Source organism: Cinclus cinclus, chromosome 3 (assembly GCF_963662255.1).
Source record: "Cinclus cinclus chromosome 3, bCinCin1.1, whole genome shotgun sequence".
Lineage (NCBI taxonomy): Eukaryota > Metazoa > Chordata > Aves > Passeriformes > Cinclidae > Cinclus > Cinclus cinclus.
In genome coordinates this window covers 92,622,668-92,639,962 of record NC_085048.1, presented here as the reverse complement: position 1 = coordinate 92,639,962, position 17,295 = coordinate 92,622,668, and the positions used below count along the sequence as shown (strand labels likewise).

General features: G+C 36.3%; 1 protein-coding gene across 1 annotated transcript in view; it reads left to right on the top strand.

Annotated features, from left to right (window-relative positions):
- The window catches only part of GPATCH2 (G-patch domain containing 2), a 117,675-nt gene extending 100,682 nt beyond the window's left edge, over positions 1-16,993 (top strand). The window contains exons 9-10 of the mRNA XM_062489306.1: positions 4,796-4,878; positions 16,752-16,993. Coding sequence (XP_062345290.1) covers positions 4,796-4,878; positions 16,752-16,921 — 253 coding nt within the window. The 3' untranslated portion in view covers positions 16,922-16,993. The remainder of the gene's footprint in view (positions 1-4,795; positions 4,879-16,751) is intronic.
- The last annotated feature ends 302 nt before the right edge of the window (positions 16,994-17,295 follow it).

Sequence of the window (17,295 nt, the reverse complement as noted above, 5' to 3'; positions counted from 1 at the left end):
CAGCCTGTACTACAGATCCATTCTATGTAAGGAGAATAATTTATGTGATATTTTTGTGTAAAAGGTACTTAAATAATAGGAAGTTTGCTCAGGATATTCTTTGATTTTTATGAAGTTAAGTTGTTCCACACATTCCCTTTTCAAAATCATTTTATTAGGTTGTTTCTCTGGATTCTCTGTTTTCTCTGTCCTTAACTGCTGCTGTGAACGTTGCTTCGCACTCTCCCTGCTTCGTTTCAGTTTGTAAGAAATTGTCCAGTAATTTCAAGCTTAAAGTGAGTTAAGTCATCCCTACTGCATTCTCTCTACCATCATATCCATATGAATATCTATATTTTATCCATATTTTAAGACTGAGAACTGACAGCTTCAGTTAGATTTCCCCTTTAAAATAATTCTCTCGAGTCCCTTCTAAAATACAATCTAGTTAACTTTTTCCTTATCTGGTGTCTTGTGAAAGAAGTTTGCTTAAAAACTTTCATCAAGCCACGTCATTAGCTGAAGCATTCCGTGGTGATAAACTTGCAGAGTTCTACAGCCATCTGCAGGAATGCACTGATACTGTGGCAGAACAGGGTGTCACTGTTTACTGTGTGTTTCTTCCTCAGGTGAGAGATGTTAATAGCATTAGAATGGATACACATGTATTGATCGTTGCCAATTCATCTAATTATGGAATAGAAATCAGTCTTCTTAAAAACATTATTGCATCATAATAGTGTGCCGTATCAGATTTTCCTAGTTAGTTTACAGAAATTTGTTAAATGCTGTTAAACAAAAAATACTCCTCCACACCTGCCTTCATTAGTAAATTATGTTTCTTTTTTTTTACACCTGGGATGATAGTGAGTACAGAAGCAGGTAATAAACCAGAGAACTAGAACACATTCAGGAGTGTCTGCTGTTTTACAGCCATTTTATTGTGCTGTTCTTCTCAGTGACTGGTGAACTTCTAACTCTGATAGTGGCAAGGATGAAAACTACAAGTGAAAGAGTGAAGAACCCCATTGGGTCCTAAGTTGCTCAGTAGGTTTATTGCATTTAAAGCAGCTTAGCTGTAGGTTCCCCCAGAGAACAAGATGCTTATTTGGAGAATGTAGCCACATGGTCCATGGACAGCAGAGGTCAGGGTAGATAGAAACCTGACATGGCCAGTTACAAATGTCTTGGAGAGGTGAATATGTGTAGCTACTGAAAAGACATTCATCAAAAATATTTGCCTGTGGAGCTATGAAAATTTTGGAAGAAGAGATTGTGTTGTGTAGGCATGGATATAAATGTTCGGGGAGGTTAAAGAGACAGTTCCAGATATGTTACCATGGTAAGGGCAATTACCTTAATTACCTTGAGAAAAAGAAATTATAAGGAGACTGCCACTATTTAAGGAGGAAATAGCAAAACTTCCATCAGAGGGAATGTTTCACAAAACTGCATAGATGCTTGTGAATTGCTTTGCATGTCATTATTTCTATACAAGTATTTGCTGTATCAAATGTGTGGGGTTTATTTATGGGATTTAATAACTAAAATGTGTGGGGTTTATTTTTTATTTCAATAGCTTTATAGCTTTCTTCTGTTATTTTTGTTATTGCTGCCTTCCCAGTCTGTCTTCATTTTTGAGACTTTCATTTGCCATGTAGAAAGGAGAAATTAAACACTGTGTGCAAGATGAGAAATGAATAAAAATTGACAGCAGCTTTTCCAGCGTTTTGTTTAATACGTTGAGGCATGACACAAAAACAACAACAAAAATTCTTGGCGTGCTAGTGTAAGTTCACACCAGCCTGGCTTTTGCAGCCCTCTTATTTCCCTCTGCCACAACTTTGCTGCTGCTGTGACACTTGCAGGCCTGCTTGGCCGTGGTGCAGCTGATGCCCTGTCCATGCTCATATTTTTCTTATTGACAGTGAGTGTTCTTGCCAAACGCCAGGGACCATAGTCACATCTGTTTGTCTCCCAAGCTTGTCTGAGGCTGCTTGGGAACACTTTTTATCCAGAGGGCAGCTTTAACTAGGCCTAATACTCTGAAAAGCCTCTATTTGTAAATGTGTACAATGAGGCGACAAGTTCCTGTTGTCTTTCCTTAAAAATTATTCCATTTGACACTGCTTGTTCCAGTTCCTGTCACCAGCATGTCAAAAGCCAGGTTTTCAGGCAAGGTGGTCTTAACAAGTTTTATTTTTTCCCTAATAAAATGCCTAGCTTCCCTCCAGAGCACTATTTATAAATGATAGCTGGAAGCAAGCTAGGGGTAAGTAGAGAGAAGGCAGGCAAATAGCTTTCTTCCTTTCTGTAATCCATGCTCTTCTGATTTAATGCTAAGAAACATAATGCTGAACCTAGCCTGATTGAGGGTCAGAGCTCTCCCTACTTTATAATACCCCCATCATAGGCGTTTCAAAATGTACTGTGCAGCTTCACAACTCTGCTTCTTTTTGTCTAACCTGCCAGTTCCAGAGCAGTAATAGTTCTTGTCTCAGCCTCTCTCAATAAGTAAATAAATAAATAAATAAATGAGAGCTTTTTGTTTTGCTGTGATTTACACTGGCAGAGCATATAAAATGCTAAGCCCTGGTGAAGGCAAGTGCAGCTTTACAATTGCAAGTTGGCTGAACATTTGATGGTAGTGGCAATCCAACTGGGTTTGACAAAGCTTAATTGGTGCTCCAGCATATTGTTATTTATTTGCCGTGTAGGGAATTTTTTGACGACAACAAAGAAATACTCACTCTCACCTTGGCTGGCTATGGGGTTGTTGTGATCTGCAAAGGCAAATGATTCATTTATGCTGAAGGAACAAGGCTGCCTTTCCGACGTTCATTGATTTTAAATTAAAAAGTAACTGCTGTGTTCTACATGAAGGGTGACAACAATAACAAAGTAGTCCTTACTTAGAGTTATTTGTTGCAACTCCATTCCCTGTGCCTGGAGGAAAAGTGGGGAGACCCCAGTACCATAATCTTACAGATCAATAATCTAGATATCTCAATGTAGTGTAACAGATAATCAATTCTGATAAAATAGCTCAAACACTGCTCACTGTTACTGCTGTGGCTTAGGTCTTCAGGTTCAATTGCCTGACTTTATTAATTTTTATCTTTCATCCTACTTGTATTCCTGGAGACTTTCTCTTTTTCATTCAGAACGCAGGAGTTTCACACTGTAGAACATAAAATTTATCGCACTTATACTGCATGTTTGATACCAATGTTAAATACTGATCCACTGGTGATCAAACCTCTCAAATATATTTTCTCTAATTACTGTTTCCCTATATTGTATTTAAATATTCATTTTCTTTATCATACAATCAGTTATGAAAGGGTTGCACTTCTTGACTTCTTTTGAAATTCAGAACTGAAAATTATCATCCTGTTAGTTTACTAGTTCAACTGTGTTAAGTTTCTGGGTATTAAAACAGTATAAAATTCATATTGGAACTGCAAGGAAAATCTGTCAAAACAAAGGGGGAAAAGCATTGAAGTAAGAGTTCACTAGGTGAAGCTAGAGTGCACTTCTCTGTGAAATAAGTTTCTTGGAATATTTTATTATTTAAATACAAGTACTGTGCTACTTGTTAAACTACTGTATCTTTTTAGAAGAAACAGGCAGAGGATTGTACTTTGTCATCTTACTCAAGGCATTGTTGTCATTCTTTTACATTATTGAGCACATCTGAGGTCTCTCAACAGTATATGACCATTTGTTATTCATTTAGAAGCAGCCCAGCTTTAAAAAGTTTATAAATGCCATAAAGGGTAAGTCATATATCCACACTGAAACCAGATCCCATGAGTGAGAGTGTTACTATGCTGCATTGGATTGTCAGATGCAATTTTCAGCTTATAACTTCATCAAAATTCACTACACTTATGTGGTAAGAAACACATTTCTCAGTAACATTTTACAGATACAGATTAAAATTGTGCAGTTCAGGAATTACTGTATTTTTCTTCCCTTCTGTTCTTATTCTTTAAAAAAAAAGTCAGCTACAAGTATTTACTTCTGCAGGCAGTGTGTATTACTTTAAGAAAAATAATTACTGGAATTGCCCTTTGAAATTCTAGTCCAAAAGCCAACACTTGAAAATTCCAAATTTAACATTTTCTGTGGTACTGACTTCTAATAGCTGGGTTTAATGCAATAGCATTTGCTTTTTTGCCATCTTCTGCATTTCCATCAGTTTTCCAGTCTCCAAGTGCAAGGTCTTAATTGTTCAAGAAGCCTATCAGATGCTGTGCTTCCATGATATTCTCACAACTTGCCAGTGAATTAGAAGAGGATAAATTGTTATGCTACAAGTTTATTTCATGCACCTTTGAAGAGTTTACTGTTTCATATTTTCTCATTCATTCTTCATCTTACCTTAAAAAAAATTGATAATATTTTCTATGTAATAAATGCTGCTCTGACAGTCAAGCATTACCAGCCAATTGATAACCCACAAACAGCATTGTGATCTCTTTAGATAATTAATCTTAGCTATTTTCCTGTCAGGAGCAACAGTGTTTTTGTTTTATGTTGAGCTAGAAAGATTGCCAGTTTTGAAAATTAAAAAGCATTCCCTTTATATTTATATTTATTCATTCCAGTAACAATTTATGATGCTGCTTTTAGATACTGAGCGCTTGTCAACAAACATAATTATGTCTCGATATAAACAAGATTGGTGGCTTGACTGTGCAGCTTCATCTTGGTTGAGAATGTTTTGATACAGATCCAGATTATACAAACTGTGTATTTATGTGTCAGTTTTCTTCCATTATTAATAGTTTTCTCCTATAATTACTTGCAGGCAAACCAGTGTACATTTAGGATCACTGTGCATGGGAGACATCAAGCGGAGAAGGAAAGCTGCTCCCCTGCCAGGACCCACAGGTAACCAATTTCCCTGGGACACAGCACAAACCACAAGATGTTAAATCTCTAAAGACAAAGCAGTAGGTCAGTGACCTGGGAAAATCCTTGATAAATTCAGTAACTTCCAGTATAACTTCAGATATGTTCTATCCTTATTTATTAATAAAGATTAAGAAATAAATAGGTTCCCTTCATTCTTCTGCAATCGTTACCAATTTTCAGTCCTTTGTAGCACAGCACTTCTTTAAAGACAATAATCTTTTTTCATATACTGAGACAGCAAAGATTATTGCTTATGTCTCTTCAAACATTACAAGGAAAGAGACCTGAGGCATCTTGTTTTCTGCATATGAATGCTCTGAATACCCCACATAATAAAGTTAGGATGGAAATTCTTGGGTAAACAATCAAAAATGCGGTGATAAAGCAGTGAAACACAGCTTTAAAATTAGTGCTGTAGATAAAACAGGAAGCACTTGCAAGCACATTTCTGAAAGATTTTTACAGATGAGAGGTCACAGCCATTAGATGCATTTTGCTGATGTCACAGCTGTTAAATGACTTTTTCAATACTCAGCAGTGATTTATACAACTCTTATCAGTTTGTTGTATTAATTATATATGTGTGTAATGTAATGATTAGGTTGTATGTGTGTCCATGTGAGCCTTTATATATATCTCTACTGCAGAAATCTGGATTGCATGTCCTAGTCATACATAAATTATTACAGTAACATTTGCAACACTTAGAATTTTCAAATATATTTCAAGTAGATGCCTTTAGAGAAGCCTAATATTTGTATTCTTACTGAATTCCCCCTCCTGAAACTTCTGTGTTTCAAATCTCTGTGGCAGAAACACACCAGGAATAATATTAAAAATGTTCTAAAAGCACCTTAGTGGCAGCAGTATGAAGAAAAGAGAATCTATGGGTCAGCTTCTAAGACTCTGAACATATGTGAACTGAGAAAGAAAAATACTTAATGGCTGAAGAGAGAATAATGTAATTATTTCTACAAGGTGATTTTCACTTCACAACTTTCAAGTACTAGAGGATGTCATTTTGTACTGAGAGTTTATCAAGTATCATGAAATTAATTTTATTATTCATTTTACCTTGGGCTTTCAGCATTCAGAATCTTATTTTTACAAGCTGGCTCCTCTGCATAACTTTGCAAAGCCAATATTTTGATACTAAGGCAAATATGTGGTCATTCAATGTTATGTGTCCATGAAGTCACAGTTTTATAAATTATTTTGCCCCAAAGTTTGCCTTTATATGAAGAGTGACAGAGAATAATGGTGGGTAAAGGTGTCATATGAGGTACCTTTTAACTGATGTGCCTTCTTTTCTCTTGACGGTAATCTTTTCAATTTTGTTGTGATCAGGAAGATTGAGAATTTCTTTTGTGGTATTAGAAAAGTTGTTTTTCTACACTTCTTCCTTATAAGTTTTTAAGCAAATAGAACCTTTGGTAAACTTTGAATAAGCTTGTACCTATGTTGAGGTAATGTATAGTATTCTAGAGATTATTACAGTTTTCTCAATGGCTAACCTTCCTACAACTAAATTATTGTTTATCCGTCACAGGCCTTGGTTTTTTTCAGTGTTCCATTTGATTTTGTGAAAGAAACAGGATTTTCTTTGAGAAGGAATGCACATTTGGAAATTTGGATGAAAATAAGAGATTTGATTATTCGTTCAGTAGTTTTGGTTAGCTAAGCTATGAGAATAGAAGGGCTTGATTTCATGTAGAAGAATTTGTGAACTTCTTTCTTGAAAGAAAAGAAGGACAGAAGTTGTTTACATGAACAGAAGTTGGAAATGAAAAAAACGTTCTCCTAATAATTGCTCATATTTAATATCACAGTGTAACCTGAAAGCCTGTCTGTAAGTGACTCATGTACTGGAAGTGTTTTCTCTGTATGGACTGCAAATTTGCAAAGTTTCATCTGAGTCAATGTGTTGGTAAAATTATTTTGTAAATTCTCATCTGCATTTGGAAAAAAATATATTGGTAAATTACCTCTTGTAAAAATCTGCAGAGTGCTGAAAATACTGTTTATGCCTTTAGGTTCAGTAGTGCTGATGAGAACGACTGGTGATCCTAATGAGGTATTGAAACGCATTGCCTGGGTTTGAGCCTCACAAGGGTAGCCCCTGCTACTTTCAGACACCTTACAAAGCCACAGACTTCTGTAGCAAGCAGTGTGATTGGTTAAACATTTATTAATTGTGACAAGAACACACAATTTATTTCAGTACTCCAGCTTATTTACTGCTCTTTCACCTTTGTATTTTGTATTGAAAAAGTAAAATGAATATTGATAGAGTTAGATATTGATTTCTAAATTTATAGCCCGTTCTCAGCCTGCAGTCAAAGTCACATACCAGTAGGTCTGTTTATATTAGTAACAAAGGATGTAGCTTTACTTGCACAGCATTGAGAAACAATTGAAGCAAGAAAGTTAGAGCAGCACAGAGCATTTCATAGTTTCAAAAATGTCATTTGTAAAGGTGAAAAAAGGATCTTTTGAATAGCAGTGAAGAAAATGGGAGGTAATATAGGCATGGATGATTAGGAGCTGGCAGTATTGATACAGGAGTGTCATATTCCATCTTTTTTCCTAGGATAAATTTTCTATTTTGTGGATGTTTCATATATCCCATATGTGTATTTTTCAACCTAGATAGTTAATTAATCAACAAAAAACTGTTATTACTAAAAATTTATTACTTCCCACAATTGAAGTATGAGGTGTTGTAGATCTTAAATATTCTTTTACATGACTTCTTCCATGAAACCAGTATTATTCAGGTGATTCTGTTCACATGTGAAAACAGGTCATTCTCAATGACCTTCTGCCCCCTCTGACTACCTGAGTGGTAGAGCTATTTCATGTGACACCCTGACATTTTTCACTGCAGCAATACAATGCTCTCAAGTTTTCAAAAGGACCTCTTAGACAAACTAATCCATTGTCATAGAAATAGCCCTACCAGTGCTGGGTCCATTTTAATAAAAATAGTAATAAAACAGCAACAACAAAACAACAAAAAAATTTTGCTGGAGAAAGAACATTCTTTGCAAGGTAGCGTTACTTCCTGAAGCACATACACTGGGAATATTTTCAATAATTTCAGTCTTATGTTATCTAGTTTAAGTCTCATATCAAACCAATAGGTGCTACAGAATTTTAGATACCATACACTGAATATGTATTTATCCCAGTTCATTTCTAACTGGCTCTTCTGTACAAGATTTTTGATTTTTATCATCTGTTAAATGCCTGAGATATTTTAGATTTATTTTTTTAAGGAACCTCTAAGTCTTAAATATTGGGAAAGAAAATCATCAAATTCTGCTTCACATTTCATATTTGTATGCCCTGTAAATAGTTATTTATTTCTAATTCAAAAGAAGTCTTTTTACTCTGGTGTTGCATAGTATGGTTTACAGTTTGGAGCAGTGTTAAAAACCTGCAAAAACCAATTATAAGAAGAGAAACCTATTTTGTAGTTAAAATATAAAAAATGTTCATATAAAGTAGATAAATTGCTATGCATGTAATGGGCACTTTAATACTTACCTTTTGCAAAAACAAATTTTAGATGTCGTATTCTTTATCTAGTTGGCATGTTGCATGCACATGCTGCACTTCAGGCTGGTCCTGATTGAAATGACCAAGTTAAAAGTCTCATTTTAAAAAATGTGTTTTAATGAAAAATATGACAGTTCCTTAATTACAGCAGAAATACTGAGCACTGTTATAATGCCATCATGACTCACTTTAACAAGGTAATCAAAAAGGTACATGTTTTCATTCCTTTTTAAAAATTGCCAACAGAACAGCTAAGCAAACTATTTTGCTGATGCTTAATATGTCAGTGATTAAAAATCAGACCTGAATATCTGCAGAACCAAAATGATGATTTGAAAAAGATTTTGATTACAGTGTGATAACAGAGGTGGCTAAGTTTGCGGTGAAGGTCAACTTAGTGCAATAGTTTTAGAGGAAGGGAAACTTTTGGGTACTTGGATGAACTGACAGTAAATTTTCAAAACTCTAGACAAGCTATTATGAGCCTGTTTTCTTTTTAACTTGATCCACTGCTTTTTTGTCTACCAAATGTACAACTCTATAGGCAGAAATCCCTTGTCACAGGGCAGTACAACACTGGAGTGTTATGATCCTTTCCCTTATTGCATTGCACCATTTCTTACCCTTAGTCTGCCAAAGTCCTTCCTGGCATCCACTTCATGCTGCTTAGTTGTCTAGCCCATGGACTCTCATTTTTCTTTGGTATCTGCAGCAAGTTAAATTTTAGGGACTTCTTTCTGTTTCTTTGTTTCTTATACCTATTGTCTCATTAAATTTAACAGATTGCAGAGTGCCATCCAATATTGGAAGCTCCTGTCCCTTCAGAGTAAAAGGCTTTCTGTGTTGAGCTTGAGTATCTGGTTCAGGCAAAGCATCTTACATAGCACCAGAGTTCAGAAAGTTCAGTAACAAACTTCAGAAGACCAGAACAAGCTTATCCTGGAAAATTGCTGATGGGTTTATTGTGATCTAGAGAGAAAACAATATTCTATGAGCTGTACACACAGCCACTATAAAGTCAAGAAGAAACATTCAGATTGATAGAAGATGACTGTACTTGTCTTTTCTACATGCTATTGGCTTCTGAAATGTGGGAGCTTCAAAAATATTTCCCTGAATTACTCTGGGAGTCTTTCCTAAAATAGCTGTTTCTGGTTATGGAAACCATTCAAATTGCCTCTACTGGGAGCTGAACTTCGTGGTCCTTATGGGTCCCTGCCAACTTGATGTTCTATGATTCTATGGATTTTTTGGTTTCACTTTCAAGAACCATAAGCCAGCTTACCAGAGAATATAACCAATAAGAACACCCTAAATAGTGGAAATGTGGGGGGAAAAAAGGCTAAACCAGGCATTATTTTCAAATTTTAACTAGGTATGTTTCATTAAACAGTTGAGTAAAACAGATGTCAGTAGGGAGACTCATCCTCAAGGGCAGTTACATGCTCTGCAAATTCTGCACATTCTCTGCCAGATATCATAATAAAGTGGTTCCCCACAGAGAGGAGCCATCTCCTTTTTATGTGCAGTTTGTTAGAATCATCACCTTCCTCAGATAGGCAAATGGATGTCCTGTACATCCTAGATTTCCTAGAACTCAACCAATAAGTGAAGTACCTGATATTTCTGTCAGTCAGTTTTGTGTTGGTAATTCCAAAGGTTTTATTGTTAAAACACAGATGGTTTGGCAGTTAAAATGTGTTGTTTTTCCTCAGTCAACATAACTTCTTATCCCAGCTCTCCACAACAACCTCTAGATTGCTGGTGGCTAGTTTTTCTTTCTCCTGAAGGAATCAGGAGCACTTCTGCAAGCAGTCTCTGGTAGAGATTATGCAAAAACCACTTTTCTTAAAGGTTTTTCAGCATATGATTCAATTTTTGAATAAGGAAGGAGGTCTGTGTGTAAACCTGATAGCAAAACCTGAAGGTTTGGGCACTTCAGAAGAATAAAAATACCTGTTTACTATGTGAGAAAATAAAATTCATTTCTCACGTGTCCACTGCAGGTAAGATTTCTGTCTTTCTGTAAAAGCTTCACAATTAGTGTAAAAGTTCCTAATAAATCTGTTGTCCATACTCTGGATTTCACAAAGAAAATTTTTGCTTTGGATTTTCACTGGATTTCATTGTGAGGCTGCAAGTCTTTCTGTAAAAGTGAGGGAATACTTATGAGATGGGATTCATTTTTCTGAATTTTCAGGGGTTTAAACAGAACTTTGGAATGTCCCCCAGTGAGAATGCTTCTTCCAAAGTGCCATACAGTGACAGTGTTTCTGTCATCAGAGACAAGGTGTAAAACAAAGAGCTTCTTTGGACTGAAGTGGAAAGACAGTCTTGGGTATTGAAGAGCTTCCCCTTACAGAATAAATGGCAATCTAAAAATACCAACTCTTCCAACCAGTTTTATAGCAGCAAAGAGTGAATGGGCATGAAGTTTCACCCCAATAAAGAGTGGAAGAAGAGCACCTGCAAATCCAATTCGAAGTGATCTGTGTTTCTGGACAGCTAGTTGTACCTAAAATTCAGTGTCACAATTTTCACCGGTGTGTGAATTTATGTTTATATATTCAGGAGAGTTAAAAATAGCTTTAAATCCAGAGTCTATGCTTCAAGATAGTGTGTTTTCCCAGGCCACCTTTAATACCCCTTGAGATGGGGTAGTAGTGCAGACATCAACAAAACTCTGCTGTGGATACGGAATAAATACATGGGCTTCCAGCACCTGCTGAAGTCATAGCTATGTCCTCTCTTCTATTTGTATATCTCTGTTAGCTAGACTCATGTGACTATAATAATTCTAAGGTTATTCTTCAGACAGTCATAGATAGCTCAGTGTGAGGGATGTGTAAAAGTCTGCTGAAATAATGCAGTCTCAAATATTAGCTAAATAATTTTCGTAATATTCTCATGGCTGAGTTGTTTTAGTTTTGGTGGTTCTTGGGTTTTTTTTTTAGTAGATACACAGCCGTATGTGCTGAATTTTGAAAACCAGTGCAGGTACTGAGTTTTAAAATCACTATACAGCTGTTGGCTGTACTTCTGAAGCTGTGTCTGTGCAATTACCCAAAACAATTTTGAAAACATAAACATCTAGGCAGTCTGATTCCCATTTTACTACTTAGGGAGAGCTGGCATAAAAAGATAGACTACAGCGATGTATTATTCTGATTACTTTCCTTGTGTATCAGGATCAGTCCCTTCTGCTCTGAGCTCATCTGTCTGCTGAGGAGTCAGAAAAGAAAAAGAATAGATGAAATATTAAATGCTTTCAGAAAATGAGGGGAGAAGTGCACCAGCTTTTAAAGAGAATCAGCATGTATCATTTCTGCTTCCATTGGCTGTTTATCCAACATCAATACAACACTTTAGGAGCCAAATTACTAAACAAGCTGCCAATTAGGCTTGCAGTCAGCTGGATAGATTAGTGGCTAAGAGAGGCAGATACAAGATTTTCATCTCTTGAGCCAATTACGCAAGTGAATTACCATCCACAATGCTCCTTGGAAGATTTGAGGTAGAAAGACTGACTCTGCTGTGATAGACGTAAGTGAGATCCAGGGTAGGGGGTAAGGGTTAGCAGGCCATGTATTGCAAAAATTACCCAAGCAAAAAGAGATCCTTCTCGGAAAGGATTTAAAGGATTTAAGGCTGCTGGGAGCGATAGAAGAGGAAATAATAGTTGTGGTATGCTCTGCTAAGGCATTGCTGTTCTGCTCACAAGTCTTAATCATACAAAAAGAAGATGAAAGGGCAAGACTATATTTATGTACAGTGTCATTTTCTCAGAACTGTTTAAAACCCCGTTTTCTTAACATCAGAAATAGTTTGGTGGTCAGAGATGAAATTACTTCACTGTGCCTTAATTTGTTTCTTACAGCTTGGGGGGAGTTGAGAGGGGTAAAAATGAAACACAACAAAAAACCCACACATTTTCTTAACTAAGGGTTATCTGAGAGCTTGATCCTAGCTGTATTCTTGTTTTATTCAGCCCAATATAAGCCAAACATGCTTGATGTTAGTCTTATCCAGCAATTGGACCATACAAATAAGTATTGTCACAATAATGGTTTATGAGGTCACCGTTCCTTTGTTATTCTGTAATAAATGATAACTTCAGTGGTGAGCTTTGAATTTGTAGAAGCATTTTGCAAATAAAATGGGTCTGTCAGATCAAAACTGTTCATAGGCTCATTTGTTTCCCGATGACAATGTTGTACAATGGTGTAACATTGTTTCTTAAATATGAAGCAAATTTAAAAGCTGAACTTTTGCAAGCTGCTGTATCCAAAAATGATTAAACAGATGTGGAGCCTGCAGCAGCATTAGACCTCTGATCTGATTTTAGCTTACAGATGGAATTAAATTAATTCATGGCAATCACTGTAAAATCAAGGGTATGGCACTGAATGCTAGTGTACTGTTTAACCAGGACATACCTGTCTCAACAGCTGTTAGGAAAAAATTACATACCTTTATTTTTCACTGAAACCTACCTTTAATGCCATCATAAGCATCACACCAAAATTAAACAAATGTGATGAGTGTTTTGCTTTCACTTTCCAGTTTTGTCACTTACTACTCACAGATTTCATATTCCATGTATGTAAGGTCATATGCATAAAAAAACATAGACCTTGAAGTGTGTCTGTTCATATATACTGAGATTTGAGGATTGGCCTTTTTTCTTTCAGCTGGCACTATTGCAGAGAGAAGGAGCATAAGCTGAGGGTATTTTACAGTGCTGTCTTTTCAAACAAGTCGCTGTGTCTTAATGTTAGCTCCTTCCTCGTATAATGGCAGCCACTTCTACATGCAGACTACTCATCTGGTAGGTCAGGAGCCAATTGTTAGGGTTGCTAAAAATATTTTCAGTCTGCAGGAAAAAAAGGGTGTACTGCTCAGGAGATTCCTACAAATTAATAGTGTAGAGACATTCTTGTAACTCCTGGAAAACTCATACAGCAATGAAATCAGAAAAACATATCACCATCTTTTTTTTTTATCTTTTTTTTTTTTTCTGCAATCTGATTCTGCATAGTTATTTTTTGTGGGACAGCACAATGGGTTGGTTTTGCTCTTGCTCCTGGGTGGGTCAAGACTGAACACATCCCAGAGGTAGCACAGCCCTTTTCAAGGCCATGTGCTTGGACCATTTACTCTAACAGGCCCTACTGGCTAGTCCAAGAAGTGCCATAGGCATGAATTAAAAACTGAACTTGAAGATGAATATTGCAAGGACAATTACTGCTTTTAATTAGAAAATAAAAGCCCAAAGCACAGGAATGGGGGTCAGGGGAATAGCACACAGTGTAGCATGATTTTTAAGAGCTCTCTCCAGTCATGTAGTCTATCAGCAATGCAAATGTTGGGTTTTTTTCCAACCTGCTGATTGTACATGTAGTGGAGGAAGAGGGCAGTATCACTATCCAGATTCTTTGGATTCAAATAAGATATGTTGCATTACACATAAATTTTCAAGTGATGGGTGAAAAATTGCAGGAATGTTAAAGGCAGACACAGATAGTATTCATATAAAACCTGCACTAGAATGTACTGCACTAGAATGGCCAGCATATATTTTTCACAATTTAAATAAAAGCAATCTGTATTCACCTCATTTATGAGAAGGAGTATTTAGTTGATTAGTAATATTGGCAAGATGGGTGAGGCTTTGGTTTTGCTTTATTCTTGCTGTAATACAAAGCCTCCAAACACATTATCCTTTGGACAGTGAATTTTGTTCGATTGTGTGCCCAAAAGTGGGTTGTGAAACCAAGTTTATGGTGGCTTCTTTTCTTTCTTTTTCTTTTTTCTCCTATTTATTTTTTAATCTGATGATGTACAAGAGTGAAACAGGGCTCTTAGAGAGAGCTTGTGTTTTAATAGGAGATTAAAAGTATGTACCGTGGAGGAAAATCAGTTATCATATACACATTCTAGAAGTACTTACATGTCTTTAAAAAGAAATTATTCTAATTATCCTGTCACGGGAAAACAACACTGAACAGCTTCAAAAGGTATCAAAAATAGAAGCACCAGTTTACTAAATAACATGTCAGGTTACAGAGTGTTCTTTCATATAGCTTCTTTGTGAGGTTCCTCTGGGTGTCTCAAAAATTGAAATTCATATAGAAAGGTACATCTGTTACAGGAAGAGTTCTGTGGGTTTTTTCCCCTGAATAGACTAAAACAAAAAAGCTGTTTATGTTGTCTCAGGCTATGCCTTGCATACTGTTCCAGCAGCATTGCTGCCTCTGCCTAGGCAGCATTATGAATGGTTTACATTTCCAGTTTTTAGGTGTCATAAGACACATTCTTGTGCTTGCTCTTTCTTGCTTGGCAGGTCTGCTGGATCTCTCTTCCCCTTGAAGTTTTCCCCTAATTGTTCCACAAACACTTACTGGAATGACTCTTCATTTGTTACTATCACTTCTAACAAAAAGTGGACCAAAACAGACTTCCAGGGTTTTACCTGTGAGGCTTCTTTTTTTTTTTTTTTTTTTAATCTAGGAGGTATAACTGGGAAGGTTGCAAAGCCTGTGTTGTATATGCCAGGCAGTGCCAGGGACTCGTATGTATGAAAATTGCCTCTGCCTGTGGGAGCCTGAAAAGAACTGAAAAGAAAGGAAGTCTTGGACACTGAATTTTGTGCTGGTCAGTTCAAGAGGAACCCTCTCGGGGACTGGAGGCTGCTGCCTTAAAAGCCTTTATTTTAAGCCTAGCATTAAGCACAGCTTCAAACCAGTATTAAAGGATGCCTTCCCTCAATGCACTCCTTTTTTCCTTTGGCTCAGGAACTGAGATACTACAAAGCAGTCTGTCTTTTATGTAGCCAGTATTTTACTGAATATGAACAGATCTATAGTGGATAATGCTGGAGTACTGTAAATTCATCATCACAATCATCATGAGGTTTTTAATGTGCACCTCTCATTTTGAATTTCTGTCTGTGTATGCAGTTTCCACTGTGGGACCTTGCTTTTGTGTGTGTGTGTGTGTGTGTGTGTGTGTGTGTGTAATAAATGAGGCTTTTTGGAAGCTCATTTCCAATTTTTTTGTGTTGTTGTTTAGTAAGTTAATATAATGATAATCCAGCTCCTTGTCAATGGTAAATTCTTGGCTGAAGATATTATAGTCTCCAAAAACTCAAAATCAAAGACTTCTCATACAGTATTTTTCAAAAAGTAGCACACAGATTAAATAGGTAGAAAATTAGATAGTTTTGAAGCTGGACACACTGAGGATTTTTTTCACTCTGCTGTTGGGACAGGGAGATGTTGACTAATGCTGATAACAAAATCCATCTGTCCAGGTGCAACTGCTTGTGTTCAAAAACTTCAGCCCATTTTTAAATTGCTTGTATGGTGGAAGTTGATAAATTTTAGTACAGATTCTTGAAATAAATATCCCTTGTGCAAAATACTTATATTTAGAAGGCTCGTCCATGCATTGTCTCCAAACTGTCTTGGAGAGTTTGGTTGATTAAGGGGATAAAATATCTTTGTTATTTTGACTTTGTTATTTTATTTTTTTTTAAATGATGTATTCTTGGGGAAAAAAACCTCTTTTTTATAAGAAAATTTATCTGTTATAGTAACAAGTATATGCTAACACAATGTTGGTGCTCTTGTCTATGTTATGTATGTAACTTTTCTCAAAGATCTTGATGCTAAGGAGAAGAGAGTTTAAACAACATTTAGTAAAATTGAAAACACCAAAAGTAACCTTTGACATATCGAATCTCACAGTGTTCAATAAAAGAGAAACTGAGTAAAGGTATAGCTGAATTTCAGAGTGGTTGACCACCTGGCTATATCGTTTCTGTAAGAGCTATTAGTGTTTAATCAGAATTTATTTATTGAGTTTTCTTGAAGGAGATCAGTGATAAATATTACTAAGAACAGACTGATGGTCACGTTACTATAATGTGTCTCTTCTTAGTAGCTGCACAGGACTGGAAATTCATGTACTGGTAGACATCTACAGGTGATTTATATTCTTTGAGGCTGATGTGAATGAAATCCACCGTATTGGAATATAATGTGACAGTATTTGTCGAATGTAAAAATGGAATAAATCTTCAAAAGCATTAAAACTGAAAGCATAAAGACTGTATTATTTAGAATCATATGCAGTCAAGAGGTCAACATGTGCAAAGACAGCCTGTTCTAGAAACCTGTTAGATGAATTAGGAGAATAAGAAGGTTTAAAGCTTTATGGGAGATTATCCTGCTCTTCTCCACATGGCAGGCAGTGCTGATTAATGCTGTGTATTTCTTTAATCTCAGGGTTTGTAGGTGAAAACACCCAACCAATCCCAGAAAACAACATTGGGAACAGAATGCTTCAGAGTATGGGCTGGACCCCGGGCACGGGCCTCGGACCAGACGGCAAAGGGATAGCAGAGCCCATACGAGCCATCCAGAGACCCAAAGGACTTGGACTTGGATTTAGCTGACAGAGATAAAAGTAAAGCTCAAAATTAATTTAAAAAGGAAAAAAAAAAGTAAGAAAGAGAAAGGGAAAAATGGCAAATATATTATTTGTTGTGATCGGCAAATCCAGTTTTTCTTCTCTCAGAGATGGCTGAAGTCAACGAGCTTCACACGAGCTCCACCAGCTGCAAGGTACAGCCACAGTGACAGAACTGGCATTCGAGTCTAACTTCATAATGGTGCTAAAATGTACAAAAACTTCTACTTTTTTATTTTCCGTGGTCTTAAGGTTTGTATTAAGTAAAAAAATTCAGTATACTCACTTTTTTTGTAAAAGCTTCTGACACAGCAGGTTTTAGTATTTAAGTAAATTTTTTTTTTGTAAGTATAATTTCAT